Source organism: Drosophila hydei, unplaced genomic scaffold (assembly GCF_003285905.1).
Source record: "Drosophila hydei strain 15085-1641.00,03,60 unplaced genomic scaffold, DhydRS2 tig00008130-arrow-arrow-pilon, whole genome shotgun sequence".
NCBI lineage: Eukaryota > Metazoa > Arthropoda > Insecta > Diptera > Drosophilidae > Drosophila > Drosophila hydei.
In genome coordinates this window covers 835,241-850,018 of record NW_022045839.1, presented here as the reverse complement: position 1 = coordinate 850,018, position 14,778 = coordinate 835,241, and the positions used below count along the sequence as shown (strand labels likewise).

Here is a 14,778-nt window from a genome sequence, read left to right as displayed (position 1 = left end):
CATGTACAAAGAAAATACTGCAGTGCTGGCTGGTATATTACCGACTATTATACTTAATACTAATTTTTCAGTATTTATTAAGACCACTTTGCATAAGGTTTGTTTACATATTTCATTGGAGTTTAAATGCTGCAATCATCAATGTTATTGGTATATTAACAATTTTCTCACAGTGAAGTAGGGTACGTGGTTCGGGCCACAGACACAATGCACAATTTTAGCGCACGGGAAAAGTACTTGATATCAAATACATTAAACTGCTTGCCTATTATACTGCAAGGACGTGCAGTGCTTATAGATCTGCAAAATGAGACATCCGTGGCGGGGATCATTAGTATTGCTGACGGCCATATGACCTGCGAGCTAACCGCTGCAGTTTTCATCGATCGTAATGGACAATGTCATGCATTCGATAATTTTATGATACGCAACCGAATGATTCGCCTCCTGCATGTGCCCGCGGATCTAGACATCAGACATGAGCTATCGCAGCTGCAGCGCAAGCCCACTAACAGGACCAGGACGAAAACCAAGCGCACGTTCAAGCAGAAGCGCGCAGAGGAGCGACACAAGGAAACTCTGGAGACTATTAAGACTCAAAGAGACGGTGATAAGCCAAAGGAAACATAAAATTGATTTAGATTGCGAATAAACCATTTTTAACAATCGTTTTGTTTAGTTTAATATATTTATTTGAATTCCCTTTTCACATTTATTTATTTGCTGTGCATATAGTAAGTATAAAATATTACTTTGCCTCCTTCTGCTCCTTGTATTTGTAGTGCAGCTCCATGCAATCTGTTTCTGATATTTTAATCCAACCATTTTGGGTCATGTGGTATACGCGGACTATACCGCCGGAGTAGGCATCACGGAACGTTGCATGGTAGATGGCACGGCGACCCAGCTCCTGTGCTTCTGCATCTTTCAAATCCCAATGGTAGCCAGAATCGAGAACACCAAAAGCATAAATCGAACCGCTGCCAACTGAAAAAACATTGCCGGGAGTGCGGGATCCTTCCGAGTCTACATAGTACAGGCCAGGTCCGTGCTTGTCATAGCCAGCTAACATCATGCCCATGCTTAAGCCCATTCCTTTGTACTCGTGAGCAATGTTGGCCATTATCTTGCTGGCGGCTGCCACTGAGATGCGTTCCTTGTTTCGCAGCTCATGCAGACGGCATTCCTTGGACAACACGCGATCCCAGTAAACGCAGTCAGCAGCACCACCGGCCAATGTGCCAAGTAAGAATTGGTTTATTTCCACAATCTTTTTCATCGACTGCGAGCCAATGTATTGACCGCCAGTCGCACGCGAGTCCACGGCCAATATGACGCCGCCTTGGTACTTGAAGCCCAACGTTGTGGTGCCGTGTTCAAAGTTGATCTTAACGCCACTTTTATCAGCATTTGCTTGGATTTTGTTTAAGTTTTCAAGTGGCTGAAGGATGTTGTATGCATTAAAAATCATATTTTATTAAATCATTTTTCGACTCACATTCTCGAATGGAGGAGCCGCCAATGTGTACGGGTTTGCAATGTTACTGGTGAATGCATTAAGCTCGTTCTCCACTTCACTCGAACACCAGGCAGATGGCCTCATATATGAAGCATTGGAAATTTTACAAATTTCTGCTAGTGCCATTTTATTATTAACAATACCTCTGCTTTAGCTTGCCGACGCAAAAATTAAAACTTATTTTGTGATGAGATGACAGAAAATTGACAAAGATTACCCAGCACTGGAATAAATATAGTTTATGGGCACCCTAAACACTTTAACATTAGCTAAAAAGCTATTAACAGCGCGCGCGCTCTCAGGTTCGTGGCGAAAATTGGTCGTTATTCAATTTTATTTTTAAATATTTAAATGTAAGAATAGATAACATTGAAACTTTAAACTCCAATATAAAACGCAACTATAAAGTATATCAGAAAATGACGCGTCAAAACATTTAAGCTGATCCATGATAATTGAGTTCGATAACAAACGTAATGCCGATGATCTTCGATAAGTCTATCTTGTAGGTGACAACCATATACAAAACCTGTTGCCAATTTTGCAATTCGCCTCAATTTTCTCTTCTATTTTCCTTTAGGCCTGGCTTAAAGCCAAATTAACTCTGGGCGTACACATAATGTTTCGTTTTGCCAGTTGTTAATTAAAAGTTGTCATTTTAAAATAAATAAAACGATAAACGCTCCGAAAGTAACGTATAACGTTTAACGGATCAAAATCAAACATCGAATCAAGTTGTAAATTGTAAGAATGTGTGTTATTTCGCTGCAAAGCGGTCAACCTCAATTAGCAAAATATTGCTGTGTGTATTTATGTGCATATGTGCCAATAATTAAAAAGAAACGTAATTAATTCATACATAAAAAGCAAAAGAAATAAAGCTTAGTAGAGAAATCTTAAGGAAAAACTTTAAGTATGTAAATTTGTGCGTTCAATGGCATGTTATATGTGTGTGTGTGCAAGTGTGTGTGTGAGTAGGTACTTGCGTGTATGAATTCAGTACACTAACAGTGCAATGAGTTTCAACTACGCACTACATACATATATACATACATACGCACACTTGTAATAAAAGTTGGTTAATTGAGTTTTGACTATTGAAACGTCTTGTTATATTTGAATGTGGTTTTAGACAATGCAGCATGGATCACAATTTGAAACAGGAAGCCTTGCCGAATGCCATTTCCGGGGTATGTGCAAAATGAAATCGTATCGGTGCTTGATTGTATGTTTTGTTATATGCATTCAATTTTTTAGCATGACTCCAGAAACTGGACGGCATTGCACGAAGCCGTTGCTGCAGGAGATGACAGACGAGTGCAAATTCTGCTGTCGAGCAATGCGGATCGCCTGGCCAGGGAATCGAATCAGGGCAACACACCATTGCACGAGGCGGCCAGTCGCGGACTCAGTCGCTGCGTTAAGTTGCTCTGTGCACCGCCGTCCGCCAAGACACAGCACAAGGAGCAGAAGAGCAGGCTGAAGACAAGAGTAGCCAACACGATCGAAGCTCTGCACAACAGCACGCTGAGCATTATTAACAATGAGGGCTTATCTGCGCTTCATTTGGCTGCCCAGAATGGGCATAATCAGAGCTCCAGGGAACTGTTGATGGCCGGCGCAGATCCCGATGTTCAGAACAAGGTGAGTTGTATTATCCTTCTTTAATTAGTTTATATATATATTAATGGGCATTCAACATTTTCTGAAGTACGGCGATACTGCGCTGCATACAGCCTGTCGCTATGGCCATGCAGGCGTCACTCGGATTCTCCTTTCGGCCCTGTGCGATCCCAATAAGACGAACCTGAATGGAGACACTGCGTTGCACATTACCTGCGCTATGGGCCGACGGAAGCTAACACGGATTTTGCTGGAGGCAGATGCTCGCTTGAATGTGAAAAACGCGCAGGGCGATACGCCGCAAAGTATTGCGATCAGAAAGAATTATCGTGAGATCAATGAAATTCTAAGCACGCCAAAGCGTATACGTAATAGAAGAGAGAAGCCAAAAGATACTGATAAATCGGCGCCTGCTCAGGATAAAGACAAAGATAGTGTAGATAAGGCAATCAATTGGTCACCCTACGGCTGTCACTATTTCCCTGATCCGCGTTCATTTCCATCGCCCAAACTAGAAACCTTACCCAAAGAGCCGCTGAAGCAAGGCGAGCAGTATTTCCTTGACCTCGCCGGACACATACACAAGGGTCCCGTTAGCGTGGGCAACACCTGCTATTGCGGTCCCTTCTTCCGGCACATAGAGAATAAACTGAACTGTAATCGGAAAAGCTTAAAGAAGTATGTGCACAAGACAAAGGAGCGGCTGGGCCACAAGGTCCAAGCACTGGCAATTAAGACGAATGATCAAATCGAGCAACTGACTCGAACAATGATCGAGGATCGCATTCGCTGTGAGAGCAAGCGGCAGTACCTCAACGAATACCTGCGCCGTGGACAGCCATTTCGCTCCACATTTGACAATCAGACTAAAACTCAGAGGGTCGAACGCACGTTGTCTCGATGCCGAAGCCTGGACTTGCTTGAAAGTAATTTTGAGAGCGGCAAAATGTCCAACTCGAAGAGCGTTGACATTCTGGAGAACGAAAATCAAACAGTAGTCGATATTGTATACCATTCGCAGTCGAAGGAAGCGCCCGGTGAGAGCGATTCAAATGAAGATTCTCAATCGAATTCGAGCATTGAAGTTACCGAGAATCGAAATGATGTGATGAACACAGCTGCTCTTTCGGCAGCTGAGGAGGAACTGAAGCAAACGAAATTGAATGAACTGAAGCAGGACTTCCTCAAGGTATCGGAGCGACTTGGAGATTTGCTAGAGAAAACCACTCTCATCATGGAGCGAGACAATGAACAGGAGAATAAACGTCAGCTCTGCTCTCTGTCGCCAGAGCAAAGTCATCCATCCATGTACAGTCCAGAGAATCCGTGTCTCCTACTGGAGAATAAAGACAATGCCAATAGTCCGAGCTACGACGAGTATACAAATGTACAAAGACGTTATCCGAACTCAAGTGAAACGTCTAACCCATCTCAAAACTCAAACAGTTGGGAGTTTGAAACGACCCCGCCAGACGCCCAAAGGTATTACCATTGCATTGGTAGAGGAGAAACCATGCTGAACACGGTAATTAAAGCACTACGGAAAGATGCCGCCTTTACGGATCACAACAAGGACGACGTGACCTTTAATCAAAATGCAGATAGAGGCTGCGGAGACAAGTTACTCTACAAGGAGCAAGCTCAAAGCACACCCTCTCCATCTCCATCGGCGTCATGCAGCACAGATGCCGTCTTTCAAGCGCAACAGTCACACTCAAGGTCCATACACAAATCCATATCGAATCTGATGAAAAGACAGCCGCTTTGCTTAGAGGATAATTACGCTGTCAATGCAACTCTTTATAACCCCAATGCCATGAGTATTGGCCAAGCAGACATTCCACATCACGCAGCTGGAGGCGCACACTTGAGGCAAAACTCCAATGAAGCTGCTGGAAAAGTTGAAATTAAAAACAGCGAAATAAAATACCTAAAGAAATCGAATACGGGCCAAGTAAAGGACATGGTGGCTCAGTTGCAGGGCAGGATTGATTCAAACATGCAGTTCGAGAATGATGTCGCCTTGAGCTACGATCTGCCGCACTCACAGATGATGGTGCCCAATTTGAATAACAATCTCCACAGCATATCTACTCCGGAAAACGGTTGTCAGCTGCCGTTGCAGAATCCTTCATCACTGTATGCAGCGCATATGAGAAAAGCTCATTACGCGCCATTCGGTGCAGCCGAGAGGCACATACCCAAAGATGCGTACTTTCATGATCTTCCAAATCGATCACGAAATCTGCAAAGAACCCAAAATGTTTACTCTGGCGACTTGGGAAACGTCAGGCTGCCCGTTGGCTATGCAGCACAGCAAGAGTATCGCACGCCCAATTCTCAGTCTCAATCCCTCCATTTGCAGCCACACGATCATGAGCCCTTGCACGGGGAGTACGTTAGCCGAGCAGCTGCTATGACTGACACTAATCAGCTGCAATATCCACACGGAAATGTGGCGCACAATGTCAACTCGATACGATCCCAGGCTATGGTTTTTCGAAATCAACTCCCGCATAATGTTTTAAACAGTGATGTGGACATCGACGTTGATGAAATCGCATCTGTGGGCTTATACAATAATGTCTCCAGCTTGGTTTGAAACACATCGAGCAAGTTAATAATGTAAATAATATAATTGTGCAGATTCTGTAGCTACCATTTTGTAAATAGTTGTCACAATGTATTTATCATAATTATTTATATGTATGTATTTATACGTTATCCTGTTAGTATGTTGCACTCTACCAGTTGTTTGTCAATCATATTCTGGACGTAGCAACGTTTAACAGCAATAATTTTTGTTTTAGAATTCGCAGCATTTGTTTTTGGCACTATTTGTTGTCTGAAAATATATGTATATGTATATGTATGTATGCATGTACTTATTTTGTAGGTTTTTTTATATCTTCACTTAGGCGTACAACTATGAATAACTACGTATAGAGTTATTATTGAATTAAAATATATTTTCTTTAAAAAATTTTTAATATAATAGTATTAATGTATGTGTAAATATCAGAATGTCAAGTACATATTTATTGATAACAGATCGTTTTGGTGTTTTGATAGACATGCGGCTTTCGACATTGTAAAAATAAATTTTTAAATAAAATGTATACAAATTAACTAATGATGACAACTTTGATATCATTTAACTACATATAATATGCTGGCTTTGCTTGTTAATATTTTAGTTTTTTTGTTTAGCAACTTCTTAAAAATGGTTTCTCGATGTTTAATCATTAATTCAAAATTCTATAAATGATGCAGTATGTGTACTGCTGCTGTCTTCTGATTACGTACACTTATCGGCCACTTAATAATATCTTAATTCTGAATAGTCGAATTACATGTTACAAGTTAGCCAATAATTTATTCGCTTTTAATGTAGCCTAATATAAAACTATTAACATTATTTATGATTTTGCAAATTGTTCTTTCTTTCTTGGCTTTAATGAAATGAGTTGCGATAACCCGGCTCTTCTCAATTTAACTTAACAATATTGTTGGTCTTCAGACAGCAGGGATGAGTTATGCTCGCTTGGGACTTTGCAAGTTACGAATATATTTTAGATCAGGTAATGTCTCAAAGGGGACTATTGTCCGAGTCTTCGCGCTCTTGGATTGTTGTTATACTTTGCTGCAAGGCATTCGGCGTTAGCCACTCTCTAAAATAGACGAAGATCATATGTCAAATTATATATAATTATATATAATAGAATCTCTCTCAACTACTCACTTTGGTAGGCATCTTTGTAAAAATGGCACACAGGAGCTGAAATGTGCTAGACGGTTCACCCAGCTGGGTATCTCTTGGCCGCAAAGTATCTGGCGATAATGAGACGAACAAAAGAGAAATTATTACAATGGCAATTGACTTAAATCCGGTCACGACTATCGTCCTAACCTGTGTCAAGTTTCCCGAAAAGTGATTACAATTATTGTTCATAAGATGATAACGATCTCCACGAAATTGGTTTCCCAATTCCTCGACAAGTCGACGCACTTCCTCGTATGTAAAATCGGTACAGCCTATTTGTATACTCTGTCGGAACTGGAACTGTTCGCCCAGTTCGTCGTGGTCACGAGGTGTTATTTCGAAAACACCAGTAAAAGGAAACGGATGGCCGCCGTATGCAAATTCAGTGCCAAATGCTTCTACGCCGGAATGAAATACGCCCAGACCAATTGATGTGGTATACTCATTAATCCAGTACTGTCAACAAGATAAACAAACTAATTAACTTTATTGGGCAATCATAAACCGCATCACCTTACCATGTCATATACGTTAAGAATAACTGGTTCTCTTGTGCCCATATTGGATGGCAAGAGCTCCTCATTACCATCTTTTGGTACACTTAGGCAGCTCGGAAACGACAGGTTGCACGGCAGCCCGTTGGAGAACATTGATTAAATGCGTTGTTGGTTTTCTTTCTACACTAAAATAAAAATTTACCAAGTGAGTCAATAATTTTGGAAAGAGTTAGTGTTGCAACTTGACTTGAGCTTAGATGCATTCCTACTGTTGTACGCATTTACGATTGTTTATATTTACATGTATATGCACAAAAGTACACTTTTCTATGCACATATGTTCAAGTGCATACATATGTATACATGATATATATACTGAATCAGCTCCATACTCATGCATACACACACACACACACGCATGCACATTTTTGTATCATAAATGTGTCATACCAACCAACTTACACGAATAAGAGGACGCTAATATCCCATAATCCAGTGGAAGTTAACAATTTGTAATTGACCAGTGTTAAGAACTTTGCATTTATTATGTTTATTTACTTCTGCGTCTGGTTTAAATTTAGACAACAAATTTTTTTGTTTATGGATTGATTGTGTAGAGTTGTGTCGGCCCAGTTTAGTACCGTTCATTGAACCACTTCTTATCGAACCACCGAACTTGGTGAATCGATTGCTTGATTTGAAAAATATCGAGCTTATTTTCATTCAAAAATCGGTTAATTGCGGCTTTTTAATTAATGTTAAGAACCATTTTAATACCTCAATTTCAATTGTAGAAAGTTAAGATAATAAATTAATTAATATTATTATTAGTATTTAATTTATACTAGAAATATATGTAATCAACAGAATATGTAGCTGAAAAATTGTTTATGTTCTTCAAGCATTGTATTTAAATTGTATTTATATTCAAATTTCATTCTTGTTCTGCATATGAATATCAAATAGAGCTTCACAGCTGAAATATGCTAGAACAAATTCTATGTTAGAATTATAGAGTGTAGTAGATAACTACCGAGGAAGTAAACTATTTTTAGGATCTGAAATAAACAAACTCTTTTCGAAGGAGCACGAACAGCTGTTGTCACATAGGAGACATATAGACAACTGTATACATTTGGATGGATATACGCATTAACCTGTAAGTGCTTCACGATTCTGCGCATGTCAACGAATTTGAATTCAAACAAACAACACGTGCTAACTGTAGAAGCTTTTGGCGTCAATGAGAGGATAGAAAAAGAAAAAAGAAATTGCCGGCTCTCCCAGTCGTCAGGTCTCTCATACACAATCAATGGTCAGAGTGTTTGAGCACACACATCCTCGCCCAAGCTCTGGCTGTGGTCTATGCCGTGGCTCTCAGTCTTGGTTGAGCGATGCGGAAGAACGGTTAAGGTTGAGTCATCCAAGAGGACCTTCAAATAAGGAAAAAAGTGCAGCAAATATTAGTGTAGAGATAAAAAAAAATGAAAAGAATAGGAAAACGTGTGGAATCCTAAACATATACAACATAATTTATGAATTAAATTGAAGCTTTTAAAGTTTATTAAATATGAAAAGAGATAAAAAATATTTTTGTTAAAGTGCATCAATCAAACACCTTAAAGATAAATTCTTTTGTACAAAAAATATTGTGAATGTGATTATTTTTTGGTGCAATGTAAGAGTGAAAATGGAAAATTCACCGTCCAGTTCCATAGAGAAGCAAATTGATCATTTTCTGGAGCATTTTAAACGGAGTGCATCCAAGGCCATCGACACGGAGTGGGGCAGCGGCTCGGATATCAACAATGGACCGTCTAGCAGCAGTCCTCAAAGGCAGCAGCCGCTGCAGCGCTTGCTGCAACGCACCAAAAGCAGATCCAGCTGTCTAGATGTATCGGAACTGTCGGGTGGGTTCTCCAAAATGTTGCACAGCGACAGACACAGCGCATTTAGTTCTAGTTCGAGTCATCATTATTTATTCTCGCTTACTCAAGGCTACTTCTACTGCCCTCACTCCACCCAACGACCCATACAAATTTATTGATTTTCCGTATTAATCGCTGCACTAGCAATTCGTTCGTCTTTAATGTCATGGCCTCGCCTCTGATTCCTAAGAAATTCTATTAGACTGTTTAGATGTCTTGAGCTGATAACGAAGTTTTATTGGCTGTAAACGAATTGGTCAAGCTGAATGTCGGTAAAAGATATATTTGTTATTTTTTAGTTATCTCAAATTTAATAGTTCTTAATAAAGGAAATGAAAGTTCTAATCGCATCGTATTCTTTTGAATATTTTCTTTGCTAGTGAAGGATTATGATTTTGATAAATTCAATATTTAAATTGAATGTATATCTTTAAACGCGTTGTTTCAAATTCAATATTTATATATTATCAATAATTATATATTATTATATATATATTATCAATAATTTCAATTTTTATATATTTTATAATAAACAAAGCCTTAAATATCTTAACATTTTTTAAGATCTGTTAACTACTCATAACTAACAACAACCATCATTACATAGTAGGAATTGCTTAATATTTAATTGCTGTAAGTCTTACAAATAAGAATTCAAGACTGATTATGTAAATATTAATTATATCTTAGCTCGTATAAGAAATTTAATATCTTTTAGTGTGCATAGAGTGATTTGGTTGCACGTCGTCTGCATATTGCTTATTCTTCTCTCATTTAGCTGCACTTAAATGGCCGCTCTTATGAAATACATACATACATATGGACGTAGAATGTATGTAAGTATGTATGTATGTATGTATGTATGTACATCTAGGTACTTAAATGCCTCTAAGTGTTACCCTCATTTGCATCTGGTATACCGTTGCAAGTGGGTTTCAATTTTATTTAGGGTAGGCGACGCTTATTTCTAATCTCTAGTTCTGACGATTCTCATTTGTTTTTCATTTTCATTTTCTTTTCTGCTGATTTTGCCTGTTGCTTTATTTAAAAGCCACGCTTACGTTAATGTGACCTTGGTGACAGCTATGAAATGAATGGTTATGCTTAATATATCGCATGTACGACATTACTTTGACTATATATTCATCGATCTTTCCTATAATTTTGAATAAAAAAAGCTAAATAAAGTTAATGTTTTTTAAAGTTGTTAGTTTATTTCGTATTTCAAATTGTCGGGCATATTTTTGCCATATCAATACTGCAGACCTTTGCAAAACAACTTAATGTTTATTTCCATTCGAAATATTTAGATCAAATTGAGTTTATTGTTTATAACTTTACTTGTGATTTTTAAATACAGTTAACACATACGGAAAAGTTCGTTCCGTTTGAATTTCGCATTCAACAGCTGATTTCTGCTCTGTTCTTGATCTTGTTATCGATAATTTTGTATATAAAAATGACACTGGAACTTGTTAGTCGCTGTTAAATTTTAAACTCAACACGAAGTTTTTAGTACAAATATACTTTACATAAAAGAGTTGAATGTTTTAAAAGTACAAGTTCAGAGTTTTCAATTAGCTTAAAAAATGTTTTGCACTTTGATTTGCATTGCTTTAGTCAACTGATCAAACTTTAACTGCTCACTGTTAAATAACAGCTCAGCTGATGTTAATGTCTGTCTTACTGTTATGTTATTTATATTAGTTCAGCTCTTCTTCTTTTGCGTAAAATATATACCCGGTGCCTGGTTGAAATATACAAATAATGTTTTTTATCTGCCGAGATATGTGTGTAAACATCAGTTTTTAAATGATTTGTCTCGCGCGTGTGTTACCTAACAGTGCAAATGCTTAATATATAACTATAAATATTTATAATATGTGTGTTTAAGTATAAATATATATGTAAATACTTTTATCTTATGTGTATATGTATCCAGTAGACAGTTTCGTGAATCGGTGATTGTTTCTGCAATGGATATTATGCGTAAATATTCTAAGAGTTTAACTTATACATCTTCATGATCATTTAAATACACAGCATAAGCCTCCCAAATCTGATCAAAGTGCACAAACGACATTTAAATACAAATCATGCATATTATTATGTGCACATATGTAAGTACACTTGCCATATAGAGAGTATCAAGTATATAGGGGCATTGTAACTGCCTAGCAGCCCTCATTGCCAAACTGATATGCTAATTATCAAGAGACTGTCGAAAAGGCAGTATATAAAAGTTGAATATTTGATAAGCTAGCAGCAAATTGTTTTCTTATTATTAATATTCACATAAACCACAAAGAGTTTACTCATCATTTGTAATGGTTTTTGTCTTCGGCACGTAGTATTTCCTATACCTATCACCTATTGGGGATCAATGCTCAATGCAGACACAGTCATAATGGGTCGTGCAATTACTAATTATATATATAAATATATATATATAGATATTGCAAAATGCGATGACGTTTATACCCATATATGTGTCACTAATTCATTTATTGTCATTTTACCAATACTCAATTGACATTTTCTCAATATACAGCTTTATAATTATCGTAATCCGTACACAATGTGTATACTATATAAAGGTAGTGTGTGTTCTAAATCATTATTTTAACTGTTATTGTACAAGTACTCGTTATATAGTATGTTTAGATAGGTCAACAGGGTGATCTGTTAATGCGATTGTCTATCAAAATACGTACATAGACGATAGACAACATCGAGAGTAAAGAGTAAAGTGCTGTTCCCTAGTATTATGAACTTTGTTTAGGCAAAAGCTACAAAGCAGCTTGACTTAATAAAAGCTTATATCACAGGCTTTCCTTTAATGGCAATTAAATAAAGACATGAATTGTCTGAAATTTTTGGGGCGTAACTAAATATTGATATTTTCAATATAAGTAAACGACTAGCAAAGTATATATATTAATCATTATTTAAATTATTATTAAATTAAGTTAAATGATTTTAAAAAGTAGGGAAAATATAGAGCAAAGTATATTTCTGATCAATGTGAAATAATAATAGTAAAAGCTTAAAAGAATATTTGTTATTGTGAATGCGCGAGGCTCCTGTGTGTTGGTTCTTTTATAAATTTATAAATAAATAGACAACTTTAAATCTAATTGCGTCTTCGTCTTAACGTAAATATATATATAAATATATATATATATATATGCCAAAAATAAAATCAGAGAAAATTGCACGGAAAAATCGGCAAAGATAAAAAAATTTGCTAATGCGAGTCGAGTATTGACGAATCATATGGCGGTAAAAGTAAAAGTTCAACTAAGTGAAACGACGGGAAATTTTAACTTGAAATAATTGCTTAAACACTATTAGAAAGGTTTTCACCCAAGCGCATGAGGCATGTCTATGGATGCTAACAATGAAAATGCCAGCTGAAACTAGTTTGATGATATAACAGTCTATACGAAATATTAATATCAGAACTGTTATAATCGGGAAGTACACAGAGTCTAGTCTTATCGCTGCGGAACTAAATACTCTGTGTATGCCATTAAAACCTTATCATCTATGGCATTGCAGGCAGATGTTATACGCTTTACAGACGACGACTGCGGCAGAGAGAAGCACGCATAGAACTTTTCAGATACTCTTCGTATCTGTATCTGTATGTGTGTGTGTGTAAGTGTGCGTGTGCGTGTGCGATGTTGTTGAGTATTACAATGAACTGACTCGTTTTCGCGCTGCTCCAATTAGATGCCAAACGATGTGTTGCAGCCAGCAGCACTCGAAATGCAGCTGAGATCGGATCAGCAGAGGAGAAACGACCGGCAAAGTGAGCATTGATGCTCTTCTCAAATTTTCAATTCTGGCTATCGAGCAATCACCTTCGGCTTTTCTCTGCACTCATCTTGTTTTATTCTCTTACGCAAACTTCGCTCTCTCTCGCTCTCTCCCTCTCCAGCTATCGCTATCTCTCAGTCGCACACTCTGTCTCTCCGCTTGGCAGCAGCTGATGACGAGGCCAACACAATGCTGCCGTTCCTCTACCAGAGTCTCATTGAATAGCGCAGTGGCAATACCATCTCATAGCATACGCTACGTTTCAGTTACTATAATTCTATTTTCTTTTCATTGTGGAATTGTGATATGTGTGACTCTTGACTGCCTCCGTTCGCGTTGCCGTGTGAAACATCTGTGCTTGAGGCTCAAAGCTGACATTTGTTCGTCATTTCCACAGACTCAGCTGTGTTGTGCAATTCCCAAATGGCGAACAGCCAGAAAGAACCGCATGTGGAGTACTTACACTGACTGATTGCCCTAATCACTGTTTGCACTATACGAAACGTATGCCCAACTATCCGCTCGCCAAGCGCTACAATGGGCAACCTGCAAACCTTAGCAGATTACGGTGTGTTTATGAAGCGGATGCGTAACTATTGTGAATCACATGTTGTCTCGTTCTTAATGGACTGAAATATAGTTTAATAACTGGCAAATAACTGTCAAATATGAGTGTGTAAACAGCTGATGAACCAGACTCATTCATGCTCGTTCAAGTTGTGAATAGAGTATATTAGTTGTGGGAGCGAGTGAACATAAAGCTACAGGAGGCGTGTTTAGCTGCCAAAGAACTACGAGAGTAGTTTGAAAACTTTGCAAACTTAACTTAGCGAGAAAAAATATAGAAACAATAATTAATATTATTTATTTATTTAATAGAAAACTGATAATGAAAATTGTTTTCGTCTATATTTTTCGATGCCTCTCAAACACTTTTCAGATCACTCTCGTACATCTTCTTTGCAAACAACTGTAGCTCTCATGGTTCAAGCGGTAAAAGCATTAAGCTTAGCCAGGGCTTTGAACTCTCTCAGGGGCTTGACCTTGGGGACGTTGTAACTTATATCGAGCATTACGATATTGCCTCGAGTTGTGAAGCTGAAGTCACTTAATGTTAGGACTGGGCCTGGGCCCTAAAGATGAAAAGTAACCAAAGTGTATATAAGGTCACTTATAGATAAGGTCAAACTGTTGAATTTTTATATAAAGTTTTCGATTTCTAACGAAGTTTATTTGGCAATTAACTTTGTCAGATGAACTCCTTTAAGAATCATAATCATATTCAAGCCTTCCTTCGAAGCTTAGGTCAGATTGTCCTACTCAATAGGAGTTACTCCGCACTCCACTCTGCATATATATACATATACACACAGTATATTTATGCAAGTCCAAGTGCTATAATATATACACACACGCACAGTCAAGCTGCGATACGTTGCAAGTTCACACGCAAGGTCGTTTGAAATGCATTCTTGAATAAATTATATGTTTTTTGTCCCATTGGTATACGATTTTCATGGCGTTTAAGAGTGCAGCAAAGTTCTTACTACAAAAAGTGGGCTTTTAATTATGATGTTCTGTTGAAGTGCATAAAAGTGAAATTTTCTCTATGAATTTAAATTTAAT

The 14,778-nt window shown here is 37.8% G+C and overlaps 5 protein-coding genes across 10 annotated transcripts in view; 3 read left to right on the top strand and 2 right to left on the bottom strand.

Annotated features, from left to right (window-relative positions):
- The first annotated feature begins 103 nt into the window (after positions 1–103).
- Positions 104–648, top strand: LOC111600047. Its single transcript, XM_023315972.2, has one exon. It carries the CDS (start codon positions 208–210, stop codon positions 628–630), a length of 423 nt encoding a protein of 140 aa, XP_023171740.2. The 5' UTR covers positions 104–207; the 3' UTR covers positions 631–648.
- A 47-nt stretch (positions 649–695) lies between these two features.
- On the bottom strand, positions 696–1,735 carry LOC111600045 (proteasome subunit beta type-5). The gene is made up of 2 exons (XM_023315970.2): positions 1,499–1,735; positions 696–1,441 (listed from the first exon to the last, which is right to left on the bottom strand). The coding sequence occupies exons 1-2, from the start codon at positions 1,643–1,645 to the stop codon at positions 749–751; spliced, it is 840 nt and encodes a 279-aa protein (XP_023171738.1). The 5' UTR covers positions 1,646–1,735; the 3' UTR covers positions 696–748.
- Positions 1,736–2,100: 365 nt separating this feature from the next.
- Positions 2,101–5,791, top strand: LOC111600057. 2 transcript variants are annotated; one of them, XM_023315986.2, is made up of 4 exons: positions 2,101–2,263; positions 2,652–2,709; positions 2,777–3,163; positions 3,231–5,791. In XM_023315986.2, the coding sequence occupies exons 2-4, from the start codon at positions 2,662–2,664 to the stop codon at positions 5,742–5,744; spliced, it is 2,949 nt and encodes a 982-aa protein (XP_023171754.2). In that variant the 5' UTR covers positions 2,101–2,263; positions 2,652–2,661; the 3' UTR covers positions 5,745–5,791. The 2 variants fall into 2 exon arrangements, with proteins under 2 accessions (XP_023171754.2, XP_023171755.2); XM_023315987.2 differs by lacking the exon at positions 2,101–2,263 and adding an exon at positions 2,402–2,432.
- Positions 5,792–6,293: 502 nt separating this feature from the next.
- LOC111600099 (deubiquitinase DESI2) lies at positions 6,294–8,064 on the bottom strand. The gene is made up of 5 exons (XM_023316060.2): positions 7,865–8,064; positions 7,424–7,587; positions 7,053–7,361; positions 6,885–6,973; positions 6,294–6,813 (listed from the first exon to the last, which is right to left on the bottom strand). Exons 2-5 carry the CDS (start codon positions 7,553–7,555, stop codon positions 6,732–6,734), a joined length of 612 nt encoding a protein of 203 aa, XP_023171828.1. The 5' UTR covers positions 7,556–7,587; positions 7,865–8,064; the 3' UTR covers positions 6,294–6,731.
- A 999-nt stretch (positions 8,065–9,063) lies between these two features.
- The window catches only part of LOC111599992 (guanine nucleotide exchange factor DBS), a 45,572-nt gene continuing 39,857 nt past the window's right edge, over positions 9,064–14,778 (top strand). Inside the window, exon 1 of one of the 5 annotated variants that reach the window (XM_023315888.2) lies at positions 9,064–9,312. In XM_023315888.2, the coding sequence (XP_023171656.2) occupies positions 9,093–9,312 (220 nt within the window). In that variant the 5' untranslated portion in view covers positions 9,064–9,092. Of the gene's footprint in view, positions 9,313–11,242; positions 11,320–11,344; positions 11,451–13,669; positions 13,721–14,778 lie in introns of those variants that run through there. The other 4 variants (XM_023315887.2, XM_023315890.2, XM_023315891.2 and 1 more) reach the window with 4 other exon arrangements.